General features: G+C 40.2%; 1 protein-coding gene across 2 annotated transcripts in view; it reads left to right on the top strand.

The window, feature by feature from the left end:
* The first annotated feature begins 5,490 nt into the window (after positions 1–5,490).
* PAWR (pro-apoptotic WT1 regulator) overlaps positions 5,491–19,146 on the top strand; it is a 103,224-nt gene continuing 89,568 nt past the window's right edge. For both annotated transcript variants that reach the window (XM_063646518.1, XM_054443818.2), the window contains exon 1: positions 5,491–6,523. In XM_063646518.1, the coding sequence (XP_063502588.1) occupies positions 6,008–6,523 (516 nt within the window). In that variant the 5' untranslated portion in view covers positions 5,491–6,007. The remainder of the gene's footprint in view (positions 6,524–19,146) is intronic.

Here is a 19,146-nt window from a genome sequence, read left to right as displayed (position 1 = left end):
AGATTAAAACAAACAAAAAAATGTAGGCAATTTGCTTAGAGAGCAGAAAAAATGCTCAATATGTATCATAAGAACAAGATGCTACAGAAAAAAATATTTAGAGAACAAGAAAGAGATATTAGAAATAGTGTCAGAAACAGAAAATTCTATAGAAGAAGTGGCATATAAAGTGAAGGAAATTTCACTAAAAGTAGAATAACATGCCAAGGAAATGAAAAATAAAAGAGAAAAGATAAAAAATTTGTTAGAGAACTTCTAACATTCCAACACCTACTTAACAGCAATTCCAGAAGGCGGGAACAAAGAAAGTAAAAGGAAAGTCTTATAAAAGAAAGAGAATAGGCCAGGCAAGGTGGCTCACACCTGTAATCCTGGCATTTTGGGAGGCTGAGGCAGGTGGATCATGAGGTCAGGAGTTCAAGACCAGCCTGACCAACATGGTGAAACTCCGTCTCTACTAAAAATACAAAAATTAGCCAGGCGTGTGCGCCTGTAATCCCAGCTACTCAGGAGGCTGAGGCAGGAGAATCGCTTGAACCCGAAAGGTGAAGGTTGCTGTGAGCCTAGATCAGGCCACTGTACTCTGGCCTGGGCGACAGAGCAAGACTCCATGTCAAAGAAAAAGAAAGAGGATAAGAAAGTTTCCCAACTGGAGGGCAGACAGCTGATTAAAAGGGTCCATTGACTGCGTAACATAATAATGATAAAAGACCAAATCAGAGCATATCTTCAAGATATTTCAGAGGATCTAAGTAAGAAGATCCAAAAATTTTGAGACAGAAAATACAATACAATCAGAATGCCACTGGTCTTCTAAACAGCAACTCTGGAAACTAGATGATAATAAAGCAATGCCTTCAAAATTATGAAGGAAAATGATTTCTAACCTAGAGTTCTATGCTCCACCAAACTATTAATCAAGTGTGAAGATAAATTTAAAACATTTTCCAATATGCAAGGTCTCTAAGAATGAGTTATACTATCTTCAGAATATACTGAGGATATACTCTGCTAAAATGAAGGGGAGAAATAAAAAAAGAAAAGTATGCAACTCAGGAAACAAGAAGTCGACAGAGAAAATGATTCTCAAGACGTTAGAGGAGCATAATCCCAGGATGACCACAAGCAACGAGCCTTAAAATCAGTCCAGATTAGGCCAGGTGCGGTGGCTCACACCTGTAATCCCAGCACTTTGGGAGGCCAATCAGAAGTTCGAGACCAGTCTGGGCAACATGGTGAAACCCCGTCTCTACTAAAATACAAAAAATTAGTGGGGCATGGTGGTGTGTGCCTGTATTCCCAGCTACTCTGGAGGCTGACGCAGGAGAATTGCTTGAACCCATGAGGCAGAGGTTGCAGTGAGCCAAGACTGCACCACTGCACTACAGCCTCACCAACAGAGCGAGACTCCATCTCCAAACAAACAAACAAACAAACAAAAATCAATCCATATTAAAGCAGGGGATGGAGGGCTCCAGAAGAGATGTTTCCAAAAAGAGAATAGAACTGATAGCTTACCCAATGTGATTAACTTCATTGAGAGGAGGAAAATTTGAGTATATACTCGTGACTGGTATATAAAAAAATAAGCTGATGATTAAAGAAAAAAAAAGAGGCAAGTTTTAACTGCAGAAAAATGGTAAAGACAAAAGGTATAGTTGTGCAACAAGGAAAAACAGTTGTAAAAAAAAGAAATGCAATCATAGTACACCACATGACTCAGCTATGAACAGTATTTGTATAGTCATAATACTATGGGCGTGTAGGAGTATGAAAAGTATATGTGTGGCTGGGCATGGTGGCTCATGCCTGTAATCCCAGAACTTTGGGAGGCTGAGGGGGTGGATCACGAGGTCAGGAGATCGAGACCATCCTGGCTAACACAGTGAAACCCCGTCTCTACTAAAAATGCAAAAAAAATAAAATAAAATAAAATAAAATTAGCCAGGTGTTGTGGTGGGCGCCTGTAGTGCCAGCTACTCAGGAGGCTGAGGCAGGAGAATGGTGTGAACCCAGGAGGCGGAGCTTGCAGTGAGCCGAGATCTCGCCACCGCACTCCAGCCTGGGGGACAGAGCGAGACTCTGTCTCAAAAAAAAAAAAAAAAAAAGAAAAGAAAAGTGTATGTGTTATTAGTGTATTAGAGCTAAATCCTCTTCTATATCTAAAAATGGAAAAATCAAGATGTACAATAGCAGATATGCACATAAAAAATAAATATGAAGATTTCTATTAATGGAAACAGTTAAAAAGTTCAAAGTTTTGGGTAGGGTTTTCAGAGTGGATAAGGTAGAGAGGGGATTGCTATTTTATGTTATAATCCTTGTAGAACTAAAGTATGTAATTTTTTTATACTATGCACATATAATATTTTGATGTTAGAGGATGAATTGCATATGTTCCAGAAATATCTGCATTGAAGGCAAAATGGCTACTTCCCAATATACTAGCTATCCATACATATAATAATACGCTTCCTCAAAATCATTAAGACTAACATCTAGAATAGGTTTCACTCTGACATATTAAAATGAATGTTTTGTCAGCATTATTATCATATTTCATTTTATTATTAAGGGCAAGTGAGTCGCTAAAAATTGGTTATTTTAGGCTAACTCAGAGGTGCTCAACTGGGGAAGAATTTTATCCCAGGGACCATGTGGCAATGTCACAATACAGGTGGGGGTTTCTTATTGGTATCTAATAGGTAGAAGCCAACGATGCTGCTAAACAACCTACAATGGGCAGGACAGCAAAGAATTATCCAGCCCCAAATGTCAACAGTGCTGAGGTTGAGAAACCAAGCTCCAAGTCTTTGAGGATTATTTCATCAGAACGCTAAACATAAAGATTGATGATATGCAAACATCTTGCAATTTAGGACTGACTCAGCTAAATACCTCGGTGCAATGTTGGAAGCAGTCTGGCTGTGAAATATATCTTCGGGAATATTGAGAATGGTAAAGACAAAAGGTATAATAAATGATAATAATAACAAAACACAGAGCTTTGTACCTCAATAATCTCTTTCATCCATGGTTCCTAGGGCACTTTATGGACTAATAATACCTACTCTGGTACTCACATACCACCTTTTATCTGAGGACTGCAGGCACTTTCACAACACTCGCACAATGTAGGAAGTATTATTATCCCCATTTTATATGTAAGTAAACAGAGGCACAAAAGTTAAGCAACTTGCCCAAAGCCACACAAGTCAGTAGTAGCCAAAATTCCTGACTCAGAACCTATTAATACTAAGAGAACTGGTCTAAGCCATGCAGTGATAAATTTATGTGGCGTGTTATCCTAGTTCATTCAAAGTCTATCGTTTTTAGGTTGATATTGTATATTCAATATCCCATCTGTTTTAATTTCCTCTTCTCCCATACACTTCTTAGAAACCAAGGACTTTAAGTCCCTAGAAGGGACTATGTTTACTGAGTGCCTTCCTCGAATCAAGCACATTTTATGTGCAGTGTCAGTTCTTAAGACAGCTTAAATATAATGTAATTGGGAGGCTGAGAGCAGGAGAATCGCTTGAACTCGGGGGGCGGAGGTTGCAGTGAGCTGAGATCCGGCCACTGCACTCCAGTCTGGTGACAGAGCGAGACTCCGTCTCAAAAAAAAAAAAAAGTAATTTTTGCTGATTTTATAGTACAGAAAGCTGAGGACCAGATAATGTAAACATGCCCAAGATCGCTCAGCTAGCTGACTATACCCTCTTTCCACTATATCCTGCAGCCCTTCCAAGAGAAAAGTCCTCTGATAAGTTACAAAGCATATTAATGTGAATACGTTTAATGTCCCAGCCTCCCTTACTCTCCTTAAAACTCAGAAAACAAACTAATGAATATGTAATTGAGAAATTTCAGGTGGCACACTGGGGTTGGTACTAGCTTAGGTAAACAGCCACTTAGCCTTTTAGACCTATTCCCAAGAAAAGCTTTTAATTTTCTAAGGATTTTTCCAGAACTCTCTCCATGTTTCCCACAACAGCCAGACCAAAGACCAAAACTGTCTTTCCCCGAGAAATACAGAGCATGTGAATCAATTTCTTCTGTTCCCAGTTCTGTTGCAGGCAAACACTGATTGCTCACTCACCATGTGCTACCTGGGCAAAACAGGAATATTAAGTAGGAAGAAAGGTTTATGTTAGGTAAGAGCGTGACTTAGGGCTCTCCTACTTTTTTACAAAATGGAGACCTGGCATTTGTAGCCTCCCACAATGATGTACCCTGACATTACTTGGATATAGAAAGGTCAGTCTTAGGTGCGTCAGTGGCAGCCCACCCCGCTCTGATCCAGAAACTTTAGATGACTTGCATTAGAGGATAAGCCTCTGGCATATTAATAATGAAAAAATAGAGACAATCACTGTCCCAGCTTATCTCAAATTAGCATCAGTGCAGCGTTAGTACTTTGGTAGGGAGCTTTGCTGCTAAATTCATTCTCTGTAAAGAGGAGATGCAGAGACAGGGTTAAGGGGAAAACTCCAAGACTGGAATCGCCAATACAATAAACTGTCGAACTGAGTTTTTTCTCCCGCAACCCTAAGATACTAGTCTTTCCTCTTAGCCTACCCTTTTCACCAGGACACCGCAGTTTTCTTAGAAGGAGGGTGCTGGGTTTGTTTCAGGTTTTTCTATTCTCCTGCCCGCTGCCCTAGTACATCTGAAAAGGGAGCAGCGACTAGGAAAAGAGACACGTGGGTATTTTCCCATCCTGTCTAGTCATTCCCTGAATCATCACAAGTTATCGCACTTTTCCCCTTAGCCAGCAGCGTTCGAGACTTTCTCTCAAATAATACTGTCTTGTACTTAAAAGGAAGAGTGGTGGGAGAAGAGAGAGGCGGAGAAGACAAGCAAGGAGAAGGGCGTGGAGTGCTGTTCCCGCCCCGGAGTCGGAGGCGCCGGGAGGCCGGACGCCGCGAGGCTGCTAGCCCAGGAATGTGCGGTCCAACCCGCCAGCCGCGGGCGGAGCGCGGCGGGCGCGGTGTGGTCGGCGGCGGGTGCGGGGCAGAGCTCGGCGGGCGCGGGGCGGGCTGCAGCGGCGGGCCGGACGCGACGCCGCGCACCTGAGCGCCGGGGGCGGGGCGTAAGCTGCCACGACCCTTCCCACTGCGCGCCGCGCCCCTCGAGAGCCGCCTCGGCCTTTTCCGCTCGTGCTTCGGCGCCGCTCGGCTCCCTTCCCGCCCCTCGCTCCCTTCCTCCCTCCCTCTTCTCCTTCCCTCCTGTCCTGGGATTGCCTGGAGCTCCGCACCGCGAGTTTGTCGCGGCACTTTCCGCGCGGCGGAAGAGCGCGCGCCAGCTTCGGCACACCTGGACGTCGGATCCCAGCCCCACGCCCAGTCCCCTACAAGCTCCTCCGAGGTAAGGGTTGCTCTGCTGCTCGCTCACACCCGGTCCTTTCCACGCTCGGCGGAACAGCTGGGTCCCCGCCTCCTCTGCGAACCAGCTAGGAGCTCCGCGCCTCGCCTTGGGAGTGGGGTTGTAGCTGGCGGGGACTTCGGACAGGCGGTGGCCAGAGCGCGGAGCAGGCGATACGACGAGCCGACAGGTGGCGGGTCTGGCCCTAGTACCTCGACCGCCGCCTGCGCGGACCCTGGTGGGGATGGGGCTGGCGGGCCGACTTGGGGGTGGGGTCAGTCCTCTCTCCTCCCTTCTAGGGGCGGCGATCGTCGGGGTCCGTACTGTAGGTGCGTGGGAGAAACTTTGCAGGGTGGGGACTCGGCGGCTGCTGGCCGGTAGGGACGGGTGGGCGCGCTTGAGGACTCCGAGGGGCGCAGCCCGGGGGCAGACCCTCGGGTCGGGCGGGGATCTTACGCTTCCCTTACCCGCCCCCTTTTGTCTTTCACCTCAGCCCTGCGGGCTGCTGGGGGAGCGGCGGCCGTCCCTCTCCTGGAGGTCGTCTCCTGGCATCCTTGGGGCCGCAGGAAGGAAGAGGAGGCAGCGTCCGGAGCCCTGGTGGGCGGCCTGAGGTGAGAGCCCGACCGGCCCCTTTGGGAATATGGCGACCGGTGGCTACCGAACCAGCAGCGGCCTCGGCGGCAGCACCACAGACTTCCTGGAGGAGTGGAAGGCGAAACGCGAGAAGATGCGCGCCAAGCAGAACCCCCCGGGCCCGGCCCCCCCGGGAGGGGGCAGCAGCGACGCCGCTGGGAAGACCCCCGCGGGGGCTCTGGGCACCTCGGTGGCCGCCGCTGCCAACGAGCTCAACAACAACCTCCCGGGCGGCGCGCCGGCCGCACCTGCCGTCCCCGGTCCCGGGGGCGTGAACTGCGCGGTCGGCTCCGCCATGCTGACCCGGGCGGCCCCCGGCCCGCGGCGGTCGGAGGACGAGCCCCCAGCCGCCTCTGCCTCGGCTGCACCGCCGCCCCGGCGTGACGAGGAGGAGCCGGACGGCGTCCCGGAGAAGGGCAAGAGCTCGGGCCCCAGTGCCAGGAAAGGCAAGGGGCAGATAGAGAAGAGGAAGCTGCGGGAGAAGAGGCGCTCCACCGGCGTGGTCAACATCCCTGCCGCAGAGGTGAGCCGGGGGGGGGCCGCAGCCGGGCCGGGCCGGGCCGGGGCGGGCAGCTGCCTCCCGGTGTCTTCCTCCTGGGAGCTACCCTGGGCCCAGAGTTTTCCTCCCCTGGCTCGTACTTGTCCCTTCACCGAGTTAGGCAGGCAGGGGGTGATGGAGTTTTACTCTGAACAAATGCTTCCTGGGAAGTTCCCCAAACTCAGAGTAGGACACGTGCTTTTCAGGCTTCCTGGCCAGGTCTCAGATCCAGGATCCTTTTTTACCGTGGTAGAAAGACAACTTGTGGCTCCAGGACTTGCCCACCTGGACTTGGCTGACTTGGCCACCTGGACTTGGCTGTTTATGCTTGATCAGTTAGAAAAATTGATTAATGGTGGTGACGACGTTCCCTAGGGTCTCACGTGCCCAAGTGAAGTTACCAGTTTATTTCTCCTTTCTTACCAATGTTTAATAGCATCTGTAAAGAAAATGTGGCCTTAGCAATATCCAAGACAGCTTTATCTTCCAGTGAGCTCAAGATGAGTATATCCAAATGAATACATGCACTATTTTATATATAAATCAACTGTTTATAAGTTGTTCTCCTAAACACACACAGTTTTTTTCTGAGTGATATTTAGGACAATAGGGATGATTTAGTAACCCACAATTCTGTTCGCTAAGACGATCTCTTTTTGAGTACTGTGTCTGAAACACGTATGTGGTAGGGTTTTTTGTTTGTTTTGGGTTGTTTGCAGTTTTGAGCATTTTCGAAACGTTGCTGCAGGTAGCAGCATCTTGCATTAGAGTGACTGGTAAAACATTTTTACTAAGTGTGTAATCACACCTCCCTCTACCAGAAACAAGACAAAACAATCTCAAACAAGTTTTGGTTACTTTGATAGTAGCTCATGGATTTGAGGAAGTGGTTCAACTACCTTGTTTCACCTAAAATAGTTGCATCTTTTTCTCATTGACCCTTTAGCTTTCACTTTTTCTTCTCCCGGCTTTCTAATTTTACTCAACTTTGCCACCCAGTAAGTAACTATTACGAATTTACTAACTTTAATTGTGGTTTAAGTAGAAGCATTTGCAGTAAGTTAGGGTGTATATTAAATATACCTAAATTTTTAGTATTATGATTTCCATACCTGTTAAATCATAGTGTGTCTTTGTAGGATGTATTTATATGAGTGTTTCAGAGATTTTTATCAGCCAGCAAAACTGTCCTCTGCGGTTTGCTACTTGCACAAAAGATCTGTTATTCATTAAATTGCTTTAGAAGGAATTCATAAGAGTGGTAGTCAAATTTCCAGATTTTTTTTTTTTTTTTAGTTAAAAATATGAAGATTAAGGGGAAATTGAAGACAAGGCTTTGGAAAAGCTACATTCCTCAACTTGATTTTTAAAAGTAGCTGATGACAAATAAAAGAATTTGTCATTTTCAATCTTTTCCTCATTGTTCATCTGACAGGGGTCTTATTTTGGGAAATATCTTGGCAGATGTTAAACTTCACTTTTTTTCTGGCTGCATGTGCTAAAATTATTTTTCAAGTACTTTTTTTTTCTTTTAAACAAGGGTAATGTTTACTGGGGGAAGTAAGTAGAGTGTATTTTGTGAGATCCTAAGAAACATCTTTTGTTAATACCCCTGCTTTGAGTAAGAGAACATAGTGCTGAGAATGTAGATGACTTCCCACTATAATGGAGTCTAATACTCTGGAATGTTTTTCGTTTGGGTGTTGGCAACTCCTAAATTTAATCTTCCTTAAACAAACCAAGGGTACCTTTTTTTTTTTGTCTGTGGAATTTGAACCTTTTTATTGAATAGGGAATTGAGGACTGCTTTCTTTTAGTGGTAACTATGGCTCTCGTCCGTTTCAAGCTGTAGGACCCAACAAAACAGTAATGTTTCACTACAGTATCTAATTAACAGACGTACTTCTTGAGCACCTCCTCCTCATATTTTCATATTTTTCAAAACAACTTATGTATTTCAGATTATTTTAATAGTGGTAAAATATATGATGCAAAACTTTAAAGCTGAGCCATTTTCATGTGTTTATATTGTTGCTTTTTTAGAATTGTGTGCCATTTCTCCTAGTAGTTTCAACATTGAGAATACCAGTTGCTGTGGAGTTTCTTGTGTAATATTTAATTTAGCACCCCTGTTTTAAAAAGTCATACATATTTTGCAGATTTTTCAGGTATGAAAATAGGTAAAAAGATGAAAATGACCAATCTCTCTATATTCAAAAGTAGTCTTTATTTTATCTAATGTCGAGTAAGACTCTTATTTTCAGACATGATTCCCAACCAAGTTTGTATTAGTAGATTAACATGTAGTTCGTATGTAGAGATCTTGTTTTAATGGTGGATAAACATTAAGTTCCTTCAAGGAAGTACTTATGAAACATCTGTGTGATACATTTATTGTGACTTTCATTACCTCACTTTACTAGTTATAGAGTATATATATAATACTGTTATAAAGGTACCTGACAGCAGCTAAAGATATCAGAATTGACTAGAAGATAGTTATAGGCAAGGAACCAGGTCAAAAACTGAAACTAACTATTTGGGAGGTAGGAAACTGGGTGGTTACTGCATGTGATGGGTAAAGTCGAACTATCCAGAGCTTCTTTAATGAGATAAAATTTACTAAGAGATTTAAGAAAAAAATCCTTCTTTCTAAATTTTTACATTTTCTATTTTTTGGTAGTAATTCACCTAAATTGGATAATTTGGACGTGGCATACTTCTTGCCAGTAATTTTTGTGTGTGTTTATCAGATCAGTCAAATGTTTATTACATACCTGTTAAAGACACTATCCTTAAGCAGTGGAGAAAACAAGAACATGGCCGTGTATATTCTCAAGGAGCAAGGCTGTAATCTAGGAAGAAGGATAAGGCGTAATTACATGAAAAAATTTAAGTACTGAGTTAACAGTTTAAAAGCCATCTTAATGAAGCATGTAACTATTTATTGGAAATAGTGTGTGTTTAAAAGGGGGAGATGATTGGGCTGGGAGAAGCTATTGAGGATGAGAATCTTGACCTGAGTCTTAAACTTTTCAGTACCTGTATATTTTTACATATGTTCTCACATATGTACATGTGTACATAATTGTTTGTATAGTATGTTAAGTATCAGCATGCAGTGGTTCTTAACTTGAGCAGCACATTGATAGCATGTTAGGATCTTTAAAAAAATGTTTGCTCATGCTAATTCAATTCCGTGCCTTCTTTGTCCCTTCTCCCCACCCTCTAATATTGAATGGGTCTGGGATGGATCCCAAGTATTAATATTTTTATAAGTTCCCCATTTGATTTAAATGTGAGTCAGTGATAACAACTGTTGGGCTGCAGTCTGGGTATAGAAATGAGTAGGACATAAGCCTTGCCCACGAGGTGCTCTCAGGTAATAAAAGGAAATGTGAAAAGTAGAGTAGTAAGTATAGCTTAGTGCCTGAGCAGGGTACCTAACCCAGGGAGGAGGAGTGATAGTTGAAAAAAAGCTTCCTAGGCAGTTACATACTTGTTTTCAGAGTGTTTGTGAAGTTACTGCCATTGAGTAGGGTTGTGTGAACGGGTTAATGGAGATGGTTGCCATAGAAAATGTAATCTTTGAATAGGTAGAGGTGGCACTGAAGTTTTGGTTTAAGTATAAAAGTTAACATGTACAGTATTTAAAACTTCTGTTTTAAAATAGTGGTTGGCTAAAGTGGTTTAGCTTTAGTGGTTGGCTAAAGTGCTTTATGTACTGAAATTCATAGCAATCTCATGTGGTAGTTACACTGTTTATCCCTATCTCCAGAGGAGATAATGAAGACTTAGAGCTTAAATGATTCAAGATCATATAGAAAGTAACTGATAGAGCAATATTTTAAACATTTTTGTGTATTTTGTGTGTATGTATATATCTAGGGAAAGGGGAGTTTTTAAAAATTAACCACTTTTCATTATTCAGCGTATTTCCCTAGATTTTTACATAACTTTTTATTAAAGGTTATCTTAAGTAATTTAAACATCTGAATGAGGAAAACAGTAAAGGTGTGGAATTGAACAGAATTTCAGGTCAAATTTGTGGACTCAGAGATTGCTTCTGACCCTCTAACCTATAGAGTGGCAAAATTTTGAACACCGGGCTCTTGGCAAAATGTAAATTTATTTTTGGCTAGTGGTCAGAAAATGTGAATCTTTGATTTTACTTAAGTGATATATTGTTTTTCTATCAAGATGGGGTCATAACACCTACTCCATAGTTTGAACTCGTGTTGGTGAAAGGGAAGATAAAGGAGCATTTAACATACAAGAAAGCACTTTTAAGTGAACACAGGTTAGTTCATAATTATTTAGTATATTTATTGAACATTATATAGGACAAGTTCCACTTAGTAAACTTAATAAATCCAGGTGGATTAAGAAATGCCTTTTGTTATTCCCATTATGCTCCAGACTGTCTACCTTTCTGTGTGATGAGTCAGGAGAGAAACTAATAATGACTCAGAGTTGGAGAAAATTTGATTTGTGAATGGGGTAGATATAGTGTAAACACTGAGACTGTTTAGTGTAAAACCTGGGCTGATATTAGCCCAGCTTTCCTAAATGTTTGAGCTCACTGGTAAGGTAAAATGAAATTTTAATATTATCAGGATTTGTACTGAGTTGTCTGAGCTGGGATGCCATTTCTCATAAAAATAATAATTACATAATTAAAGTAGATGACATTTATGGTGTGCTTATTAAGTGCCAGGCACTGTTCTAAGCACTTGACATACGTTAGTGCATTTAATTCTCACCACAGCCCTGTGGGAAAATGGGGAAGAGAAGGTATGTTACTTGCTTCAGTAGTGAGAAGTAGATTAGAGATAGTCTGCACTCACAGTCTTGTGCATAATAAACCATCTTACTACGCTTCAGTGTATTACATACTGTATACCTAGTTTAAGAAATACAAAGAATATTTTAGTGTTAAATTGTTAGTATATGACTATAGAATTTAAAAATAGCCCTATTTATAGAAGATGGATAAAGTGATACTTCAATGGAAAATTTTGAGAACAAATGAATATATAAACACTGGCATTAAAATTCTTATTTAAAATCATTATCAAGCTAGTGGCCTGTTTATACTATTTTCTTTCTTTCTTTCTTTCTTTTTTTTTTTTTTTGAGATGGAGTCTTGCTCTGTTGCCCAGGCTGGAGTACAGTGGCATGTGGTGTGATCTCAGCTCACTGCAACCTCCACCTCCTGGGTTCAAGCAATTCTCCTGTGTCAGTCTCCCAAGTAGCTGGGACTGCAAGTGTGCACCACCATGCCCAGCTAATTATTGTATTTTTAGTAGAGATGGGGTTTTGCCATGTTGGCCAGGCTGCTCTCAAACTTCTGGCCTCAAGTGATCTACCCGCCTCAGCCTCCCAAAGTGCTTGGATTACAGGCAGGAGCCACCGCATCCAGCCTATTTATGCTATTTATTATTTCTGCATTTTTTTTTTTTAGCACCTATGATGTGTGCCAGAAAATAATTATGCCATTTAATAGCAAGGTTGATATAATGTTTTATAAGTATAAAATTATTGGCAAATATTAGGGTTTGAGATTTTCTCAGTGCTCTTTTCCTTCTTTAAAAATTGAGATATAATTCACATACAATAAAATTTACCCTTTTAAAGTGCACAGTTCAGTGGTTTTTTAGTATTCACACGGTGTGCTGTTAAGTGCTTTTATATTTTCATCATGTTCTTAGAACCCCTGGTCCCTAAGTTTTAGCTTTCCTTTCGGTAAAGTGATATGGTATTCAAATTATGAGAAGCCATTAACTTAAAATAATTTAATATCAGCCTTTCCCACTTTACAGAGAAAATGAAATTATGGTAGGATCTCCTCAATTTTAAGTTTCTTAAAACTTGGGCACCTACTACGATTTGTTTGCAGTGGAGTTTAGTATAATAGGTATTTATTAGGTTGGTGCAAAAGTAATCACGGTTTTTGCCATTGAAAGTAATGGCACCAGCCTAATAGTTGGATTACTTTTGCAAAAAACTAACAATTTAACTGAGTGTAATACTTTCACCTTAATTAAATTTTTACATATCTTTCATGGAGATCTGCACAGCTCTGTTATCTAAACATTTGGGAACTTTGATTCAGAGTAAAAAAAAAAAAATAAAGGAGTTTCCACTGCTTACCGCTTTAGTTACAGTACTAGAATCAGTGTCCTAAAAGATGTTTCTGGGGGGACCATATCTACCAGTATCACTTGTGCTATTTATTTAAAATGCAGATTTCTGGGATCCACCCCAGTCTGGGTTAGGGATGTTATCTGAGAGTGTGCATTTTAACTTGAGTGATTTTGGTACACACTAAAGTTTGGGAAGAACTAACTTAAATACCCTGTACTAGTTTACTGATCTATCAAATGAAATGAATACTGATTATCTAACAGGATTGTTACATGAATTAAATAAAATGATGTTTGTGAAAATGTTATAAAAATGGCCAGATCACAAATTGTAGTTACTGTATAGGTTAATTTCCTATGAGGTTGTTAAACATTTTCATTTTTTTCTTCCAATTAAAAACTGTGCATATTTTAACAGACAGGTTGAGCTACTTGGAAATTCCAAGTACTTTAAACATTTATGTAATGTCACATACTTCGTGCACAATGCTCTGTCTGCTTTGCCTCTTTTCCAGAATTTAGACAGGTCTAGACTACAGAAACACCTCAAATAGTTAATGCGTAATTAGAACTTTACTTTCACTCATTTTTAATTTTTACATATCTTTAAGTGAAAGCATATAATTGCATTTATAAATGTATTTGATAATTAGCAACTCGGACTTTTAAAGCATTGTGTTTGCCATCTTATCAAACTACTATCAAGTGCAAAAATTTTTCCCATTGATTACAAATCTTACATGTTAGACCTATAGGCATCCTTGACTGGCAATTGATTTTAAACATATTTGGTTAACTGCTGAGTCAACTTTCTGTTTAGATCTTAGGCAATTGTGTTATAGCCATATACCTACATGTACAGAATTGAGCCTCAGCCACCTGTTACATTCTCCTTAGGCTATGTAAAAATACACTGGGCACCATGGCTGAACGAAATTGTAGGAATATTTAAATTCTAAAAGCAGCAAAATCACACACTTCAAAGGTAGAAAGAGCTCCAGCAAGTTCAAATCTTAGCATGTCATTTGACTAGTAAAATGTTTATTCTGTGATAGTTTTTGGAGATTTTGTCCAGCAAAATTTTGTGGGTCACAGTGTATTTTTCAATGATAGTCTCATTTAAGTAGTTGAAGAAATAGGGCAGTTGTGTTCTGAAAATTAATATTTTGTTAGGTTTTGCTGAAGTGAACAGGTAGGAGAGAATTTATATTGTGGATTACAATTCTGTGGCAGCTGAAACTTTGTTTTCAGGCTCTTCATGATAAATTCTATGGGGCCAGGCGCCGTAGCTCACACCTCTAATCCTAGCACTTTGAGAAGCTAAGGTGGGAGAATCAACTGAGCCCAGGAGGTCGAGGCTGCAGTGAGCTGTGACTGCTCGACTACACTACAGCCTGGGTGACAAAGTGAGACCCTGGGTCAGAAAAACCCAAACAAAACAAAACTCTAGGGGGACTAAGAGAATAGGATAAATAAACATAATAATATACAGTTTGAAATACAGAACTGAAACAGATGAAATTAACTTAAAAAGACATCTTTCAGACTAAGCTTATCTATGGTCATGTAAGCAAACTACTTAATACTTTAGAATTTGCAGGTTACATAAAGTATCAACTGATTTTCTATTATTTTGGAGGTTTTTCCAGAATATCTTTAGTAGTATTTAAAAAGAATGTAAATGTCAGAACAGAGTTAACATTCAGAAGATGGTGCTTGAGGAATAGGAATAAAAAGTACGATTATATTAGCTGAAATAATCAAAGAAGTTACTTTTAGGTTTCAAATTCTTGAAAGACTTCTCCATATCCTATAATGTAAGCAAAAGTTGATGCAAATCAAATTTATATAATCCTAATTTTTTTCTGCTAGTAGAAGTAATGTGTTAAAAAGGCAATGTGTTCACTGTAGTTCCCTCATGGAAATAAATCCAAGGAAAGGTAGAAAAACCTGTTATCTTATACATATTAATATTTGTGTTTCTATTCTTATTTCTGTGAATCTACTTGAGAAATGGAACCACACTATCGATTTGTGTGTGTACTTAATCACTCATCATGAGTATTTTTATGATGTTATTCTATAACTTCAAAAATAGGGGTGGATGTATATTTTTTGTTGTATGTTTTAGAGACAGGGATCTCGCTTGTTCCCCAGGCTGCAGTACTATCGTGTGATCACTCAGCCTCAAACTCCTGGACTCAAGCGATCCTCTTGCCTCAGCCTACCAAGCAGCTGAGAGTACAGGCATGAGCCACCATGTCCAGTTGGATGCATGTGTTTTGTGCTGTTTGATATTAAAATACTTAACCATTACTTCATTGGGAAAGGACCTTACTGCTTATCTGCCTTACTATGTGGCTTTTTGATTAGCCCATAAATAGTCTTAGATAAATAGCCCTTTCCTTTCCTTTCCTCCCCTCCCCTCCCCTCTTCTTTTTCTGAGACAGGGTCTCTGTCACCCAGGCTCAGTGCAGTGGCACGATCATGGCTCACTGCAAACTCAAACTCCTGAGTTAAAGAGATCCTCCCACGTGAGCCTCCTGAGTAGCTGGCACTGCAGGCTTGCACCACCACATCGGGCTAATTTTTTAATTTGTTTGTAGAGGTGGGGTCTCACTATGTTGCTGGTCTTGAACTCCTACACGCAAGTGATCCTCTCACCTTGGCCTCTCAAAGTGTTGTTGGGATTACAGGTGTGAGCCACTCCACCTGGCCTATTTTTTTCTTTTCATATATTGTGTTTCCTGAAACATTGCTCAGGAAAAGTGTTTGTGCCATTGAAAGAGTCTCATAGGTTCAGATAATTGTGAAGGATGACCAGAGGTTTTTTCTTTTTTTAAACCTCTATAACCTTTGATTTCACTGGGAAATTGGTGGTTAGAGCTGGAGTAATTATAAATGTATGTATGCTGTAGCTCAAATAAGTTCCTGAAAGTCATGGTATGCAAAATTGCACAGTAAAAACTGTAGGGCATATGTGAAAATGGAGTTTGGGGCATAACACTCAAAAACTTTGTCAATGGCATTTAAAAAGATAGAAACCTAATAAAAACTAGCAGTTTCACACATGTTAAATGCTTAATAAATAAATAAATACTACAACAAATATGACACTTTACTTTGAAAAATACCTAAACTTTTCAAAAAGTGTGTGTTAGAAGGATTCCAGCTTGTGAATTACTGTAAAATGGTAGGAGGAAGGTTATCTGAAATTGGAGTGAGAGTGTTACACCAGATGTGGATGGGTGTAGCTCATAACGTATGCAGTGAACTGAGGTAACTGATAGATATTTGAGGTGTGTATGCATATATTTCTACGTGACTGGGTTGCAGTTTTCTGTGCCTGCTGAGCATTTCTTGCATTTGAGCATAAGCAAACGCAAAATTAGTGTTATTCTCAACTTGTTCCCTAACATGAGTTCATATCAGTGGCATTGGGACAAATCCATGTTTTTCTAAACAAATGTTATAATGCATATATGTCTACCCATACATAGATATCTGTATCCCCATCAATCTGTCTAAAATATGTAAAACGTTGTAAAAACATAGAAAACAATGGCTTGGGAAGATCAATCCAAGTAATGACATAGAGGAAAGGTATAGGAAGCAGAGAAATGGGAGTACTCATGTAAGAGTATACTAATAATGATTGCTAGGGCAATGGTGGTAGAAAAGGAAAGGAAGAATAGATTTCAGAGATATTTCATTGGCATTAAAAATTACATAACTGGATGTTTTGAGCTGGAAAAGTCTTTAGAGATCATCTAGCCCATTACAAAAAATCAAAACATTAATGTAGTCTTTCCAGAAAACTTTTACCTCAAAACTTAAGTTGCATTTCAACTTCATCCTTTTTCCTCTAGCTGAATCTAGCATATCCCCCACTGCTGCTGGCCCCACCAGGCTAATACTACCACCATATCAGGATTTTATTTTATTACCTCTTACTTAAATACTCAGCCTCTACCTCCTGGTTCATCTTGTCATGCAGAAATGTTCCCTTAATTTTGCTTTACCTTCAGCTTACTGTTTTTTCTCCATAATTGGTCAGTTTCTTAAAGGCAACGTTTTCACCTGCTGACTGTTCATTTCTTACTACTGTATTGAAATTCATCTCTCTAAGGTTGCCTGTGACCTTTTTTTATACCAGTGTCACCAAACTTGTGACCTCTTAATTGCCAGATGTGACAGCTTCTTTCATTCCATTTGTCCTCTCTGTAGCATTTGCCCTTGTCACTCCTCTCATATGCTGCAGCATTTTTTATAGATTCTTTTATAAGAATCTATATGTAAATGTTTCTTCAGAAACATTTGAATGCCTGTTGTGTGCCCCAGGCTCAGTGCTGTGTGATAGAAAATATTCACCAGTCTTTAAGGAACTTCTAATCTTTCAGGGAAAAAGATAAATAATTAGAGTTTAGTATAATAACAACTATGATGGAGAAAAGAGCAAAGTACTGAACTAGCACAGAAAAGGGGGCCATGGGCCGGGCATAGTGGCTTTCACCTGTAATCTCAGCAGATTGGGAGACTTAGGCAGGAGGACTGCTTGAGCCCAGGAATTTTAGGCTGCTGTTAGCTATGATAATGCCACTGCACTTCAGCCTGGGTGACAGAGTGAGAACTTGTCTCTAACCACCACCCTGTGCCCCCCTTCCCCCCCGCCGCCCCCTCCAAAAAAAAAAAAAAAATCCTAAAGGGAGCCATTAATTAAGGAAGTCAATAAAGGCTTTACACAAGATGAGGTGGTATTATGCTTTAGGTCTCAGTTGGTAAGAAAGATTCTCCAAGTGAAGAGGGGAACAGGGTAACATTTCAGGTAGAGCAAATAGCACGTGCAAAGGCACAGAACTGGGAAGTAATAGAAATAATAACTTTATATTGCATGCCTGCTGTATGTCCAGAACTGCACAGAGGGCTTTCCATGGGTTACATCTAATCTTCATATTACCTCATGAGGTAGGTTTTTTATATTTATCATTTTACAAGATGAGGAAGTTGAGCCTCAAAGAAGTTACGGCTTGCCCAAAGGCCATCCTGGCAGAACTTGGCTTTGACTCCAGGTCTGTTTGGGTGCCAGTGCCCACACATTGGTTATCATTGTTGGAAATAAGCAGGATATGTTCTAACAGAGGAAATGGTGATGTTCAGAAAATTCATGATGGGGAGCGAATGGAGAACAGTTAAAGAGGATTGATATGGACCAATTGTGTTGGATTTTAATGCCATGCCAAAGAATTCAGACTTTATTCTGCTGTTCAGTATTGTTGACTGGGTACTTCCTTCCTCTGTCCATATCTGTTTATGCAATAACTCTCACAGGTTTTGGAAAGAAAACAGTTTTGTCTGCCTAATTTGAAATCATTAAAAGGATTTTCTTGTTCAGAGGCAGATATTCAAGAGTAGTAAACAACACAAAATACTGTGAAAATAACATATAGTAGAATAAATCAAAATTTCCATATGCATTAAAAAGAAACTAGAGGATAGGATCTAAACAAAGTTGTACCAAGTGATTTCTTTTGATGACAAAAATAATTATATAATGAATAAATTTGAGAATGAGTGTTTGGGGGTAGAGGGCAGATGCAGTGGAGGTGGGGAACTCCAGTGATACTAAATTGCTAGAGTTTGATTCTGGTGTAATCATGGAGGAGTTTATAGCTTAACGTTATCCCTGAGTTTGTACTTTGCCCTGCACTTTAATATAAAACCAGTTTATTGCATTCTGATTCTTCTAGTTCATTCTGTAATACAGACGATAGGAATACAGGTGCTTAAGGATGGGAATTGCCTTTGAATTTTTCTCCATGTATTACTTGTTTAACTTCTACAAGTGTTTTCTCCCTCCATATTTCCCTCCTTCCCGGTAGTATCTTCGAGGAACTCAGGGGCATTTCCAAACCATGTTTTAGGAATAGTGTTCAGAAAATTTGAAATAAAGTAGGAAATCTAGGATTGTGCAAAAATCAGCTATAGAATATTACTTATAAATTTAACAAATTTTCTTCCATTTTTATTTTTATACATTGGGATTATATTCTATGTACATTCTTATAACCTGCCTTTAAACTTGACATTGTCTTATTTCATTTTAAGCTTTTTTAAAAGGAGAAATGTTATTACTTTTTTTTGTTGTTTCATGAACACTTTTGTTTCATAATCACTTTCATTGGATAGTGATTCTGACTATCCAGTGATACTAGTACTTTATATTTTTGGAATACAATTCTTTGAAGCCACCCACAAAATAAATGTATTTATATATCCAGAAATTTAATCATTCTACAGATATTGTTACAACATTTTTGTTATCAGTATCTTTACAAACATCATAGATGTGTTATTCTTAATGTCTACAGAATATTCTCTAATTTGGATGTTCCGGTATAGCTAGCATACATTTACTACCTTGTTAGTACATGTTAGACACTGCACTAGGCCTTTTGAACGCTT

Source organism: Pongo pygmaeus, chromosome 10 (genome assembly GCF_028885625.2).
Source record: "Pongo pygmaeus isolate AG05252 chromosome 10, NHGRI_mPonPyg2-v2.0_pri, whole genome shotgun sequence".
Classification (NCBI taxonomy): Eukaryota; Metazoa; Chordata; class Mammalia; order Primates; family Hominidae; genus Pongo; species Pongo pygmaeus.
The sequence above is the reverse complement of the archived record's forward strand: the minus strand, read 5'-3'. Positions and strand labels throughout refer to the sequence as shown.